This window comes from Podarcis muralis, chromosome 2, assembly GCF_964188315.1.
Source record: "Podarcis muralis chromosome 2, rPodMur119.hap1.1, whole genome shotgun sequence".
In the NCBI taxonomy this organism is placed as follows: domain Eukaryota; kingdom Metazoa; phylum Chordata; class Lepidosauria; order Squamata; family Lacertidae; genus Podarcis; species Podarcis muralis.
In genome coordinates, this window is record NC_135656.1 from 33,650,331 (window position 1) to 33,666,875 (window position 16,545).

Sequence of the window (16,545 nt, forward strand, 5' to 3'; positions counted from 1 at the left end):
GGCCTCCTGCTGCCACTGTGCCGCCAGAGCCCGATTTCTGTTCTCATCCTGAAGCAAAGTTCTTAACCCGAGGTACTATTTATGGGTTAGTGGAGTCTGTAACCTGAAGCGTATGTAACATGAAGCGTATGTAACCCAAGGTACCACTGTACTAGGAATCCCTGGCATCTCCAGGGATTGAAAGACTCTTGGTAGGCAGAGGTTTGGGGTGCAACCCTGGCAAGCTGGCACCAATTAGTGTTGACAGTGCTTAACTAAATGGGCTGACTTGGCAGAAGACAGTTTCCTCTGTCCCTCCAGCAATGCCTTTGAGAATATACCTGCTCTCTCAGGTGCTCTTTGGGGCTCTGCATGCCGCTCTCATCAGCAAGCCAGTGGAGAGCGAAGCTGATGGGCTGGTGGAGAAGCCCTTGGTGAAGCAGATGCCCGAACGAGTTGGGAAGGTGCGCGTGCCCTGTGGTTATGGGCTGCTGCAGGCCAAGGAAGAGGCCAAGAAAGTCCGAGCTCTCAAAGGGTTGATGTGGGTAAGTGACTTCTTCCCTTGTGCAAAATGTTGGAATGGGTGGCTTGAGGAACCGCACAAATGATGGAGGTGGGAAAGAAGAATGATGCAGTTGACAGAACATTCAGTTAGGCTCTAAGCAATGAGGCTCTATAACAACAACAACAACAACAACAACAACAACAACAACAACAACAACAACAACAACAACAACAACAACAACAACTTATTATTTATACCCCGCTCATCTGGCTGGGCTTCCCCAGCCACTCTGGACGGCTTCCAACAAAATATTAAAATACAGTAATGGATTTAAAAGCTTCCCTAAACAGGGCTGCCTTCAGATGTCTTCTAAAAGTCTGGTAGTTGTTGTTCTCTTTGACATCTGGTGGGAGGGTGTTCCACAGGGCGGGTGCCACTACCAAGAAGGCCCTCTGCCTAGTTCCCTGTATCTTGGCTTCTCGCAGTGAGGGAACCGCCAGAAGGCCCTTGGAGCTGGACCTCAGTGTCCGGGTAGAACGATGGGGGTGGATATGCTATACTGGACTGAGGCCGCTCTAAGCAATGGAGCAATGAATAAAGATGGCTAGAGGAAGAAGATACCTAAGGACACAGGAAGACCCCTCCTAGATCAGATCCAGTGCTGTATCCTGTTCTCGCAGTGGCCAGAGGTAGTGGCAATCAAGGTAAGAGGAGTGTGTTTGTGGCAGGGGGGTTATTGATTTGTTTTAGTCTATTATGTATTTTGTGTTCTCAGTTTACATCAGGCTGCAACCAAACAGTGGGCCTGGTCCCTGACCCACAAGCTGGTGATGATCAGTGAATTAGAAAAAAATGAGAATGCAAGTGTGATTATTTTCTTTGACCACTAGGTGTCAGAACAGATTTAAATTTCAACTTCATTGATAACGGCAGCTAAGGTTGGAGACCAATTATAATTTGAAGTTGAAAGTTAGGATGGCAGTGCACCAGTGATTCAAACAGGTATGCAGATTTCTTGTGGTGCCCCTAAGCTCTGCCAAACCAGTTTGACCAGAGATGATTAACAGGGCAAAAGAAATAACTGTCCATCTCAAGAGCAATCCTGGATGTAACTTGGCCTTTGCTAGCCTGGAGCCCTCCAGATGTTTTGAACTACAACTCCCACTAGCCCTGGCATTACATAGGGATGCTGGTTAGGGCTGATGGGAATTTGTAGCCGCAAACATCTGGAGGGCACCAGGATGGCAAAGGCTGCTTTGATGTGTAGCACCTTCAACTCTCTTCAAAACGTTCATCCAATAAGATTGTGGCTTTGACCTAAAGATTAGCGACTTGTCTTGCGCAGGGACACGTTCATATGGCTGGACCAGGGCTTCAGTGAAGTTAGTTATCCTGCTGCTGTTCTGGACTGGTTTTATAGGATAGGATATTCCATTCTATGGATAATTTCTGCCTGGCTGGATTTGAACTGATCTGACCAATATTGTTTTGTACTTTAAACAACACGGAAATCGAATTTAAGGGTGGCATAAAAGTGTTTTAAATAAATAATAATAAATAGTAATGCAACCTTAATTTTGTTGTTGTTGTCACTCAGTGGTAGTGTTAGGTAGTAGGAAAGCATTACATCTTTCTATGTTTGAATTAAATAATAAATGCACATTAGCGATTTCTGGGGTTTTCGCCTCTTTGCAGTCTGGTTTTTGATCACTCTCTTACGGGCAGTACTTGACATCCCTGTTCATGCTCCATCACTTTTGTTGCTTTCTTCTCCCACCTCCTCCTCTCCAGAACTGCCTCACTCATATGCTGTTCTTTCTGGTTGTGCTGACCATCAATTACCAGAGATGCTTCCATGACAACAACGTCCACCTCCTGCATGCTGCTGTCAAACAGGCCATCTCTGTGACAAACGACAAAGGACTGAACTTCACTTCTGTGTGCAGGTGAGCTCTCCAGAGAGAGAGAGGGGAAATGGACAGAGGAGGCAGCTCACCATCTCTAGAGAAATATAATAAAAATTATATTTCAGGAAGACGCCACATGACCAAATAGTCAAATGTGTCAAAGAACAAGTAAGTTGTCTTTGAACAAAGCTGCAAATACAATCAGACGTGGCCCAACTCCTTGTCCATCTTGCCAGATTTCTGTCTGTGTCAGTCATTGTTGCCAGATGCTACATAGAGTATATTCACACTAGAGCAGTTGTTGTACTGTAGTGTGTGCTTCCCCCCCCCCCCAAAGTGCTTGAAGGCATTCTAACACAAAGCACCTTACATTTTAAAAATGTTCTTCAAATTGTAAAAGTGCTATTAACCCCCCCCACACACACACACAAAACCCTGCTGTAAATGCATCCTGCAAGCTGAGATAAAATAGAAAAACAATGCAGCATTTCCATCTTCTTGTAGTCATAGGATCATAAGAGCTGAGGTGGCCTTGTCAGGCTGGCTAGTCCAAACCTTGCTCCGTTTGGGAAGATAGAGGATCCCCGAGAGATTTCTACCCAGCAAGTGCTTGAAGGTCTCCAGCAAGGAAGGGTCGCTGAATTCTTGACTGGAAGGTTGCTGTACTAGTTCTGTTGCAGTAAAACCATTGTGTGGCACCCAAAAACTAACATTCATTATTCATCTGGAAATTTAATGTCACACTGTATTGAACATTGTCCATGCAAGCATTTCAGAATGATCACCCCTCTACCCCGGCTGTGTGTTGTTCTTGAGGTTCTTCTGACACCCTCCTGGGCCAGTTTTGTGGGGCATGGGGGAAATTCCCTTGCACATGGCTTCCATGGACAGTGTTCATTAAGTGACTCCTGCCCTAGTTATTTCACCCTGAGCCTTGTTCATGTTAAGACTTTCAGAGACCAGAGCATCCTCAAATCCCTGATGGTTGAAGGCTAAGGGGAGTCCACAGGTTGCTCTCAGTGTTCCTCTGGGTCCTGTGGCAGATAGGTAAAGGTAAAGGGACCACTGACCATTAGGTCCAGTCACAGACGACTCTGGGGTTGCGGCGCTCATCTCACTTTATTGGCCGAGGGAGCTGCCGTACTGCTTCCAGGTCATGTGGCCAGCATGACTAAACCGCTTCTGGTGAAACCAGAGCAGTGCACGGAAACGCCATTTACCTTCCCACCAGAGCGGTACCTATTTATCTACTTGCACTTTGACGTGATTTCAAACTGCTATGTTGGCAGGAGCAGGGACTGAGCAACGGGAGCTCAGCCCGTTGTGGGGATTCGAACCACTGACCTTCTGATCGGCAAGTCCTAGACTCTGTTGTTTAACCCACAGCGCCACCCGCATCCCTGTGGCAGATACCTCCTTGTAAAGGCAAACTGGAACTGGCTGGCTGCACCCACAGATGGATTCCTTAGTCCATTGATGGGTGAAATCATCATACAGGGGTGGCAAGAAATTTTCGTTCCCATATAACAACTTTCCAGTACGTGTTCAGTTGCAATTAAACAGTTTTTTCCCGTCTCACCCGCATTTTTGTAGCAGGGATGGATTTCATTGTCAGAGAATTCTAGGATTGCAAAGGGATTCTTTACTGTGATTTGCTTTAAAAACAGGCCACTTGGTTGAAGAACTGCACTGGTCCTTTTTCTCTCCTTTTGCTTATTTTGTAGCTACTCCGACACATTGGAATGGATTGACACAGTGCTACTGAAATACCTTTATGGCAACACAAAGCTGACAATAGTAGGAGTGCCTCAGCTGCAGCTACAAAGCTCCACCACAAGCCAAATGATGGATCTAGGTGTTCACCTTTTTCTCTTGGGTGGTAAAGTGACAAAACAGGCAGTAAGAGATTGTGTTTGGCCAAAAGAAGAAAACAATGAACAAAGAAAGGAACGAAGTTGCTTTTTTAAAATGTCAGACAGTGTTGAGACTTCAGAAGAGCTAACATAGTCAGGCTTGGTTTAATGGACACACTTGACAAACAATGAAAAGAGGAAATTGGGAACATTCGCCCTACAAAAATGAAAGTGAGCTGGGATTGGGGGGGGGGGGGGAGGAAATGTAACCGGAATCTGAGAGAAGCCCCAAGGTGACATGTACATTCAACCTGAATTAGTGGGAGGGACTTTTGTGAGACTGCAATAAGGTAACCTAGGGATAGGCAACCTAAGGCCCATGGGCCACAAGCAGCCCATGGGGGCTGTTTAACTGGCCCACGAGCCGCCCCCGAACCGAGCCACCCACTTGGTGAGTCCCCACACGCTGTGCTAAACCAGCGCAGCACAGTGCAGGGACTCGCTTCCGCGGCACCAAAAATCGCATCTGCGCATGCGCAGACACTGGAAATTGCATCTGCACAGAACCCAGAAATCACAGGCGCACGCACTTACGCTCACGCGCAATCCGGCCCATGGAGGGATCTCCGCTGGAGTGAACTGGCCCAGGCAAGGTAAACCTTGCCAACCCCTCAGGTAACCCCTAAACATATGCCAGAGGTTTTTAAATGAGAAGTAAGGCGAATATAGGTTGGTTTACCAACGTGGAGAGTGTGAGCGTGTACAAAATCACTTGTATATATTGAAAGGCATAATATCTAGCAAGTGGCATCTGAGATTCTTTAAAATAATAATTAAAAAGCTTTGCCCGTACATTTTTCTGTGCCTCCTAGGACTTCCCCGGCCTGGAATTGCATCTCAGATATACCACTTCAGTACTGCCAGCCGCCCCTGTCCTCTGTGCCACTTGTCTGGGTCCAGATCAGAAGCTCCTAGGGGTACAAATAAAAACGCATGCCCTGACGCAACTGAGCACACTTCTATTAGGTATGAATTGATGTAGGGATGCTTACCTCTGGGTTTCTCCCTTGTGGTTCCTTATTTCTCTTCTGAAGACCCTTTCTCACAACCCCTATCAGAACGTGGCAGCTTTCAGTCTATCTGTGCTGACGCCCAGACAGGCTGCCACAGGTTGAACCAGTTGTGTGAATGACAATGTCACATGTGGATGTCTCTGTGGATTGGGCAGTCATCATCTAAGAAGATTGAGGAGGAGGAGAGACAGAGGGTGAAGAAAGAGCTGCGGGTGGCGGGGGTCCCCTTTCCCATCCTTTGGACCCCCAAGGAAACAACAAAACCTGCTGGACCTGGGTGTGGAGAGGGCAACTGAATGGGACACAGCCTGAGGACGTACTATGCATCTTGGGCCTGCCCATGAAAAGCAAGTCTAGAGTGAGAGACTAGGGTAATGCCCACTGTTTCCAGGAATTCTTCTCACTGTGAGACTTTTGTGGGTGAGCTGAAATTGTTGGACTGAGAACCTGGAGGCTGAGAGGGAGGGAGGGTGGGTGTGTGCCAGAAGGAAAATGACTTTATATTGGTTTTTATGTATTTGCAACTTTGTATTAATGTAGCATTTTGATATGTAACTGTGTGTTTTTGCAATCTTTTAAGTTGTCCGTTGTTGCTTCAGTTTCCTGTACACTGCTTAGAGACATTCTTTAATATATTAAGTGGTATTGAAATTAAATAATTAATCATTAGTTATGACCAAAGCTTTGCTTGCGAAGATATGTTTTAAAAAAAACACCCATTACACTAACTTCGTCATGTGGTCAGATCATTGCTTTGCAGTTTGACTATACTTTAGCTTGGATTGCCTGTTTGTTCCAAGTGCAAAAATGTGGTAGAAGATGTTCCAAGGGAATTAGAAAAGGCCACAGGAGAAAAGAGAGGAGGCTTACATTGCTCCCAAGGCATTCTGACACTGTTAAATTCATGTTCCTTCAATGTGGCTCTGTCGGCAGGTTTTGGATCTGGGGTCATGCAGGATTTTACCATGCGAATGATGGCTGCGCAAAGGAGCTTGGGAACACCTCTGCAGAAGCTCAGAGGATATTGCATGACCTACAAGCAAGCAACTGGGCTCACAAAAGGCAAGCTGCCCAAGACTTTTGTTTTTGTTTGAAACTCAAGTCTTCCAGTACAAACAAAATCAGTTCCCTGTGGGGCTTTTGCTCTTCCTTTGCAAGGGAAGGAGGTTGTTAGCTTGTTCTCAGGACTCAAGTGAAAGCCATGACACTTAACCAGGTCTGAAACTGGATCAAATGTGTCATGCGGATGTGTCCTAAGTGTAAAGTAGTGTGATATGTAGCATGCCTGATGTTACTGTTTATACTGTCATCTTCCCTTTGGGATGGTGGCGGTCAGGGAAAAGGCACCTCTCCGTTTCCAGACCCTGTCTGTCAAAACCCTTCAGAGGAGGGGAATCTAACCAATTTTATATCGCCATATTCCAAAATCCAATCTTTACCTGTTAGCAAAAAAACATATATAGCTTGTTCCTCAACTTGATATTCATAGATCTCTCTCCTCTGCTTCCTTTTCATGACAGGACTAAAGCTCTACTTGTCGAGTTCACTCAGTACAATGCTGATGTCAATCTGTATGTGACTGTGATGCTCCTGTTTGAGTTTCCGTCAGACAGGCCGGCAATTGCTTCAATGTCCATATTCCCCTTCCCATTGTTAAAGTCAGGTGACCATGTGGACCTTCGCCTTGTCATGATGGTAGGTATCTTGCATTGAAAAGCGCACTCTGGGGCTACTTCTTTGCGCAAGGGAACTCAGTAGGCAGTGTGGTGTGGCAAAAGTACATACACATCACATCTTCCTCTCCTGTAGGCTTGGGGTCGCTATTTATTTATTATAATATATTAATTACATTTATATTATCTCCTTCCTTCAAGGAGGTCGGGGCAGTCAACTAGGTTTCCTCCTCCCACAATGACCCTGTGAGGTAGGTTAGGTTGAGAGAGATCACCTAGTGAGCTTTACAGCTGAGCAATGATTTGAACTTAAATCTCCCCAATCCTAGTATATCACATTGACTACTATTTCACACATACTCATAGAACCGGGCCTTCAATACCTTCCAAACTATTGTTTCCCAAACTTTGGTCCCCAGCTGTTTTCGGACTACAACTCCCATCATCCCTAGCTAGCAGGACCAGTGGTCAGGGTTGGTGGGAACTGTAGTCCAAAAGCAGCTGGAGCTCCAGGTTTGGGAAACTGTTCGAAACAAATACCTAATATATTCTATAGGTGTCCTACAAACCATACCTGATGGACGCCAACCTTCTCTTTAAGATGGCAGAAAATGGGATTCCTCAGTCACTTTAGGCATAAAAACGGGTCTCGGAAGAAGATAGAAATCTTATGGGTAGGTTCATATGGGAGGAGGTGGTATCTCAAATAGCCTGGCACTAACCTTGTTAGGATTCAAAGATGTATTACTATACTGGATCCAGTCGCTTTGGGCCATGACAGCAACTTCCGGCTTATCTGGAGGCAAGGAATCCAACAATTTAGAAAAAAAAACACCTGTGGCTTTTCCTTCTCTGCTGCAGATATGCCTGCTTCTCTTCAGTGGAGCTTTTGTCCTACCAAAGCTGTCCTTCACACCTCTGGAAAAGGCGCCATGCCCGTGGCAGAACCACAGTCGCTTCCGGCTGCTCCTGGCCCTGATTTCCATCACTGTTGCTGCCTTGCACTTCACCAACAACCATTTAGCAAAGGCACGCTTGCTGCATTCCCAGAAGCACCGTCAGGCTTTCACCAGCTTTTATGAAGTGGCAGTGCTGGCTCGCATAGAAGCCATCCTCTGCGCCCTGCTGCTGACAATCACCATGCTGAAGGTGAGGAAGAGTAGAGGGGGGACAGAAATCTTCCCAATGCCATCTCCATCCGGCACACACATGAATGCATACCCTCCAACATTTTTGTGCCCCAAATTGGGATGTCAGGAGGGGCGGTGCTCCTTCCGATCTGGTGCTTATCAGCAGGGTCGTGCCAGAGCTGGCTTGCACCAGAGCGAACATCTTTTGGTCCAGTGCTCTGAACTCACATCAGAGGGCCAGGCCAATAACAGCACATTCTGGGATCCAAACAGAAGCTGGGATTGGCTTATGTGCATTCCTTCATTGCACATGATGACCTGGAACACAATCCCCACACAAATGGGGGTTGCCTGTAGATTTTACGCTTGTTTTATGTATCTTATATTATTATTATCTTTAATAAATGATAATAATATCAATAAAATGTTTTTTTAGGCGGAAGTCAGGCAGAAAAGACCATAAAACAGCCAGCCAGCCAAAGTTAGTTTAGTTTGGAATGAAATGCTATTTGGGAGGAAGCCAACCAATATTCTAGAGCAGGCTGTTCCATGGCCGAGATGTGACAATAGAGAGACCCAGTTATGTGTTCCCATTAACCAAAAGTCAAAGGTTAATGACCAGCACTTTGAACATAGCCTGGAAATGAACCAGAATTTGGTGAAGCTGGTGATGAAGATGATGTGTATGACGTGACTGTCCTCTTTATTTCTCCCAGAGTTAAGAGGCAGTGTGCATAGACACAAACTGTTAATAGCAATCTAAGGCAACAACACACTGTTCTATCAGACCTGCTACTGCAAAACAAAATACAACCAATTTCTTTATTTCTAAATATGTGGGAGGGACCCCCCCCCAAAACTGGTTTTAATATGGGGATTAAGCTGTCCCTGCTTATTGAGAATTGAATCTGCTCGTTCACTACATAGCTCCACTTTGGGTTCTGTTTCCTCATAATGCAAAATGGAAAGTTGGGAGTTGGCTTTATATAGATAGACGAAATGGTTAATTTTCTCCCCCAAACCAGACAGACTGGTTGGCAACTCTGGCTGCAGTCCTGAAATGTAGAGCCTAATGTTGTCCCTTTTTAAGTCAGCAGGACAATCCCGGAAATAACTATTTCCAGGATGGTAGCCAGGAACATTGCGAGGTACTTAAAAGATTTCAGATACAGATCAACACAAATTAGCGCATAACAATTTATAGGCATGGATGCCTCCCTGCAAGCAAAGTAAAAATATTGTTAATTAATAAATAAATAAAACAGGGAAAGGAAAAAGGAGCTATAAATCTCACTGCAGAGAGCTGAGAATTGGGCCCCAGAGGCCACCCACAAACAGTGCCACTGATTGCAGCCTTTGTTTGAATTTTGACACCTGAGCAAGCATGACCATGTATTTTCCCTTCACTGTGACACATCCTTCTCTCCTCTTGGCCACAACCACTTGGTTAACAATTTCAGAATACATCTTCCATCTCTTATAAAAGAGAGGATTTATTAAAATGGTCCCCTTCGTGCATAGCAAAATGTCTGTTTTGGAAAGCACCGAGTCAGATCTATTAACAATCACAATGATGCATAGGTTCTTGTTAACGTGGCTCTTAAATGATGCTGTAATGACCTTATAATTGTCATTGAAGCTGCTACCGAGGGATAATCTTGGTGCCATTCCTTTCCATGTGCTGCCTAATGAATCTGCACAGGGAGACCCATCTGCTCCATCCAAGCTTGGATGTATTCGAATTAGAGCTTTGTTGCTGCCTCTTGTTTCCTTAATGAACAATGAAGGAACACACAGAGCAGATAAATAAAGGCTGCCCAAAGCTTCGGCTGTGAAGTCAGCAGGAAAGACAGTCGGGGAGCTGAGAATTTTCGTGGGTGGGAATTTCCAACAAACAGTATTGCTGTTTGTCCCAAAGAAGCCTTTATGTCCTTAAATTGAAGCAGCCAACTCCCTTAGGTCCTTCACATATACAAGAAACTCAGGTGGCTGTACCCACAATATTTTCACTCCTATCACTGATGTGACACTCAACGTTTATATTCCAAACCAACAGCCAGGCCTTATTAGCTAAAATGACTTCTCTAGTTTTGAGAATCTTCCCTTTGAGGTTCTCATTTATTGGACTGTGACACCAAGCATTAGAGCTGCTTCCCTTGACAGATGCTTATGGTTGTGATGATGGCTGCTGTTTGTTATCTTGATGTAGCCTTGCGATAATATTCCTTGGCTCTCTTCCTGTGATAAGGGGGCAGAGAAAGTGTTCTCAATGGCTTATACCCTTCAAAGAGGCAAGTCTCTGAACTAGCTTCTTTTTCTTTCTAGATGGTGCAACAGCTGCGCTTTGTCCGGAGATGGTCTGTGTTTGGGAAAACCTTCCAGCATGCCTTGAGGGAGCTAGTGGCTATCAAACTCATCTTCCTCTTCTTCCTTCTCATCTGGGCCAAGTGTGGCTGTTTAGTAGGTTACAAAAAGAATGGGGTGAGGGAGAATGAGAAGTCAGTTCATGGGGAAATGATGCATGCTATTCTAAGGTTTCTCCTACCCACCCCAAGACAGGAGGAGGTGGGGAAACACTGATCCTACCTATTTTTTAGATATATAGATATAGATATTATATATATATATATATATATATATATATATATATATATATATATATATACATACACACACACACACACACACACACACACATATATATATATATATATATATATATATATATATATGCAGGTTTTGGTGTCCTCGGGTGTCTTCCCGTGTAAAAGTTGGGGTGTCTAGGCGACGTTTCGACGAGGTCTCACTCGTCATCTTCAGGCTGGTGCTTTCGGCTTCTTGTTACTGGAACAGAGCAGGATCTCAGTGTTTGAGTTCCTATAAATACTGTTGAGGAGGTGTGGCCTCTAATGTTCTTGGGTAGAGAGGAAGTTCCCAGGCTAGTGTGCCTTTTCTTCTTTTGTTTCTTAATTACTTGAGGGATATCTTGAGTGATTTCTTGAGTTGAGTTGAGTTCCATGATTATTCTCTTGTGGTGATGTTCCATGTTAAAGAGCAATTTGGAATCTGCAAAATTAATTTCGTGTCCTGTTTCTTTCATGTGTTGGAAAAGAGAGGAAGTTTTTTCTTCTTTTTTGACGGCATTCTTGTGTTCTGCGATACGTGCATTTATTCGTCTGTTAGTTTGTCCAATGTACGTGGCTGGGCAGACTTTGCAGGGTATTTCATAGACCCCTTGGTTTTCCAACTGGATTTTATCCTTGGGGTTTCTGAGGATATTGGCTATTTTTTGGTTGGTGCAAAAGGCTGTTTTGATATTGTGTTTATGGAGGATTTTGCTAATTTTATCTGTAGTGCCCTTGATATAAGGAAGGAGGGCCATGCCATTGTTTTCTTCTGTGTCTTGGTTTTTGGGGGGTGTTTCTTTTTGGATTAGCTTCGTAACCCTGTTTTGCTGGTATCCATTGGCAATTAACACATTTGAGAGATTCTGTAACTCAGTTGTCAAGTGGTTTTTGTCAGCCAGGCGTTTGGTTCTGGAGATGAGAGTCTTGGCTACGGAGTTTATTTGTGCAGGGTGGTGGTGTGATTGTGCATGTAAGTAGCGGTTGGTGTGTGTTTTTTCCCGGTAGATAGTGTGTCCTAGGGAGCCATCAGGTTTTTTGTAGATTAGGACGTCAAGGAAGGGAAGTTGGTTGTTGGCTTCTATTTCCATAGTGAATTGTATTTTGGGGTGTAGGCTGTTGAGATGTGTGAGGAAGCTATCCAGTTTTTCCTTCCCGTGTGGCCAAATTACAAAGGTGTCGTCAACATATCTGAGCCAAAGTTTGGGTTTGTGTTCTGACTTGTCTAAGGCATTGGTTTCAAAGTGTTCCATGTACAGGTTTGCGATGACCGGTGAGAGGGGTGATCCCATAGGTGCTCCTTCTATCTGTTTGTATCTTTGTCCATTGTGGATGAAGTACGTGTTGGTTAGGCAGTGCTTGGTCAGGTCCAAGATGTATTCGGGGGGATTGTATTTGTTTTGAATGGCTGTCAAGGCTTCATTAATGGGCACTTGTGTGAAGAGAGATACAACATCGAAGCTCACAAGTAGGTCATTGGGATGTAGGTTTTGCTTCTTTATTGTTTCTATGAACTGGAAGGAGTTTGGAACGTGTGAAGAGATGGATTCTGCATAGGGCTGAAGTTGCTTGGCGAGAAATTTAGCGAGATTTTGTAGAGGTGAGCCTATGGAGCTGACTATTGGTCTGAGTGGTGTTCCTTCTTTGTGTATCTTGGGGAGGCCGTAGAGTTTGGGGCATCTGGATGATTTTTCTCTGGGGATGATTCTTAGCTGGATTTCTTCACTGATAGGAGAGGCTTTTATTTTGGATTTGGTGGTTTTTTCCAGATAGGTGGTGGGATCTGTTTTTATAGGTTGGTAGGTAGGGTCTCAGATATGTTGACGACACCTTTGTAATTTGGCCACACGGGAAGGAAAAACTGGATAGCTTCCTCACACATCTCAACAGCCTACACCCCAAAATACAATTCACTATGGAAATAGAAGCCAACAACCAACTTCCCTTCCTTGACGTCCTAATCTACAAAAAACCTGATGGCTCCCTAGGACACACTATCTACCGGAAAAAAACACACACCAACCGCTACTTACATGCACAATCACACCACCACCCTGCACAAATAAACTCCGTAGCCAAGACTCTCATCTCCAGAACCAAACGCCTGGCTGACAAAAACCACTTGACAACTGAGTTACAGAATCTCTCAAATGTGTTAATTGCCAATGGATACCAGCAAAACAGGGTTACGAAGCTAATCCAAAAAGAAACACCCCCCAAAAACCAAGACACAGAAGAAAACAATGGCATGGCCCTCCTTCCTTATATCAAGGGCACTACAGATAAAATTAGCAAAATCCTCCATAAACACAATATCAAAACAGCCTTTTGCACCAACCAAAAAATAGCCAATATCCTCAGAAACCCCAAGGATAAAATCCAGTTGGAAAACCAAGGGGTCTATGAAATACCCTGCAAAGTCTGCCCAGCCACGTACATTGGACAAACTAACAGACGAATAAATGCACGTATCGCAGAACACAAGAATGCCGTCAAAAAAGAAGAAAAAACTTCCTCTCTTTTCCAACACATGAAAGAAACAGGACACGAAATTAATTTTGCAGATTCCAAATTGCTCTTTAACATGGAACATCACCACAAGAGAATAATCATGGAAGCCATCGAGATAGAGAAACACCCTCACAACATGAACAAGCGTGACGACACATCCCGCTTGCCAGACATCTGGAAATTAGCCCTCCCCACAAAAACTGACACCAGAGCCAGAGGCACACAGAACGCCATCACCAATCAACCACACCAGACCCAAACCCAGACCCTCTCCACAGATGAACTACAGATACCATCCAGTAGCCAAACCATGGTGGCACCTCCGGATGCTGCACCCCCCTGCAATCCCTACACAGATCTGGCTGGCACAGACCACAAAACCACAGCTCGCCCCTATACACGAAGCCAAGCCAGAGCACAACAAAATGCAGTACAACCATCTTCCCAGAAAAACTCTTCACAAAGTTCAAGAGGTCAAGACACAAAGGCTTGAGCAACTAATCCACACCTAATGACCCACCTAAGTGGTACTCAGGATACAACTCAAGAAATCACTCAAGATATCCCTCAAGTAATTAAGAAACAAAAGAAGAAAAGGCACACTAGCCTGGGAACTTCCTCTCTACCCAAGAACATTAGAGGCCACACCTCCTCAACAGTATTTATAGGAACTCAAACACTGAGATCCTGCTCTGTTCCAGTAACAAGAAGCCGAAAGCACCAGCCTGAAGATGACGAGTGAGACCTCGTCGAAACGTCGCCTAGACACCCCAACTTTTACACGGGAAGACACCCGAGGACACCAAAACCTGCATTCCTGTACCCGTGAAAATCTACGAAAGCAAATATATATATATATATATATATATATATGCAGGTTTTGGTGTCCTCGGGTGTCTTCCCGTGTAAAAGTTGGGGTGTCTAGGCGACGTTTCGACGAGGTCTCACTCGTCATCTTCAGGCTGGTGCTTTCGGCTTCTTGTTACTGGAACAGAGCAGGATCTCAGTGTTTGAGTTCCTATAAATACTGTTGAGGAGGTGTGGCCTCTAATGTTCTTGGGCAGAGAGGAAGTTCCCAGGCTAGTGTGCCTTTTCTTCTTTTGTTTCTTAATTACTTGAGGGATATCTTGAGTGATTTCTTGAGTTGTATCCTGAGTACCACTTAGGTGGGTCATTAGGTGTGGATTAGTTGCTAAAGCCTTTGTGTCTTGACCTCTTGAACTTTGTGAAGAGTTTTTCTGGGAAGATGGTTGTACTGCATTTTGTTGTGCTCTGGCTTGGCTTCGTGTATAGGGGCGAGCTGTGGTTTTGTGGTCTGTGCCAGCCAGATCTGTGTAGGGATTGCAGGGGGGTGCAGCATCCGGAGGTGCCACCATGGTTTGGCTACTGGATGGTATCTGTAATTCATCTGTGGAGAGGGTCTGGGTTTGGGTCTGGTGTGGTTGATTGGTGATGGCGTTCTGTGTGCCTCTGGCTCTGGTGTCAGTTTTTGTGGGGAGGGCTAATTTCCAGATGTCTGGCAAGCGGGATGTGTCGTCACGCTTGTTCATGTTGTGAGGGTGTTTCTCTATCTCGATGGCTTCCATGATTATTCTCTTGTGGTGATGTTCCATGTTAAAGAGCAATTTGGAATCTGCAAAATTAATTTCGTGTCCTGTTTCTTTCATGTGTTGGAAAAGAGAGGAAGTTTTTTCTTCTTTTTTGACGGCATTCTTGTGTTCTGCGATACGTGCATTTATTCGTCAACAGTATTTATAGGAACTCAAACACTGAGATCCTGCTCTGTTCCAGTAACAAGAAGCCGAAAGCACCAGCCTGAAGATGACGAGTGAGACCTCGTCGAAACGTCGCCTAGACACCCCAACTTTTACACGGGAAGACACCCGAGGACACCAAAACCTGCATTCCTGTACCCGTGAAAATCTACGAAAGCAAATATCTCACCTCTACGGGGAGGAAACCTTCCAGCTGACAAGAACCTACGAGAAACTAGAAATCCGAAGAGCCACCATCTTATGTGATCTCTTGTTCCTACGCAACTGCCGAGACAACAACTTAATTCCCACATGCTTCCAACTTAAATTCCACTCTAAAACCCCAGCTACCGAAAGGATCCTGAAACGAACTGAACTATCCCTAATCAGGATCCTGAAACGAACTGAACTATCCCTAATCAGAAACGAACTACACAGCCCCTATACACGAAGCCAAGCCAGAGCACAACAAAATGCAGTACAACCATCTTCCCAGAAAAACTCTTCACAAAGTTCAAGAGGTCAAGACACAAAGGCTTTAGCAACTAATCCACACCTAATGACCCACCTAAGTGGTACTCAGGATACAACTCAAGAAATCACTCAAGATATCCCTCAAGTAATTAAGAAACAAAAGAAGAAAAGGCACACTAGCCTGGGAACTTCCTCTCTGCCCAAGAACATTAGAGGCCACACCTCCTCAACAGTATTTATAGGAACTCAAACACTGAGATCCTGCTCTGTTCCAGTAACAAGAAGCCGAAAGCACCAGCCTGAAGATGACGAGTGAGACCTCGTCGAAACGTCGCCTAGACACCCCAACTTTTACACGGGAAGACACCCGAGGACACCAAAACCTGCATTCCTGTACCCGTGAAAATCTACGAAAGCATATATATATATATACACACACACACACACACACACACATATATATATATATAATATATATATATATATATATATATATATATATATATATATATATATATATTATATATATATTATATATATATTATATATATATATATATAAAATCTCCACAACCTTTTTCTTTTCTTCTTCATTGTTCAGGCCTTCTCTTCAACTGTGGAAGAGTTCAGGACACTCCCGTGTGCCTTTTCAGCTCTGCTTTCCACTCTCTGTGGGAAGATCACTTTCCTCCAGTCTTTGATACAGGTTTCCCCTATCTTGGGGACAACATACATCCTAAGCTTTGGAGCTGGCGTGCTCTGGATGGTGCAGAGCTTCCTTTGTGCCTCTGTCCTTAACAGTTACCATACTGTCCATTCTGAGATCTACCATCCAGCTATTGAGCCTCAGGATTATGAGATGATTGAGTTTTTGGTGAAAAGGTTGAAGCTGTGGCTAGGACTTAGCAAAACCAAAGAGGTAAGCGAGATAAAACACCCAAAGCAATAGAGGTGGTGGGTGGGGAGAAAAGAAAGAAAAAGGGAATGGGGAATACAGCACTCTTCCGCACAGTCCTGTCTCAAGGGGAAGAGATGGAAAGTGAGAATGTGGCTGCTCTGTGGT

The 16,545-nt window shown here is 44.6% G+C and overlaps 1 protein-coding gene and 1 long non-coding RNA gene across 2 annotated transcripts in view; one reads left to right on the forward strand and one right to left on the reverse strand.

Annotated features, from left to right (window-relative positions):
* Positions 1–16,545, forward strand: part of LOC114592840 (polycystin-1-like) — a 78,374-nt gene that overhangs the window by 59,851 nt on the left and 1,978 nt on the right. Inside the window, exons 38-46 of the mRNA XM_077924175.1 lie at positions 333–524; positions 2,276–2,430; positions 4,116–4,246; positions 5,117–5,270; positions 6,251–6,379; positions 6,838–7,012; positions 7,852–8,139; positions 10,446–10,580; positions 16,084–16,401. Coding sequence (XP_077780301.1) covers positions 333–524; positions 2,276–2,430; positions 4,116–4,246; positions 5,117–5,270; positions 6,251–6,379; positions 6,838–7,012; positions 7,852–8,139; positions 10,446–10,580; positions 16,084–16,401 — 1,677 coding nt within the window. The remainder of the gene's footprint in view (positions 1–332; positions 525–2,275; positions 2,431–4,115; positions 4,247–5,116; positions 5,271–6,250; positions 6,380–6,837; positions 7,013–7,851; positions 8,140–10,445; positions 10,581–16,083; positions 16,402–16,545) is intronic.
* LOC114590578 (uncharacterized) lies at positions 8,807–16,146 on the reverse strand. Its single transcript, XR_003705127.2, has 2 exons — positions 16,057–16,146; positions 8,807–10,573 (listed from the first exon to the last, which is right to left on the reverse strand). It is a non-coding gene; the product is annotated as an uncharacterized LOC114590578 (long non-coding RNA).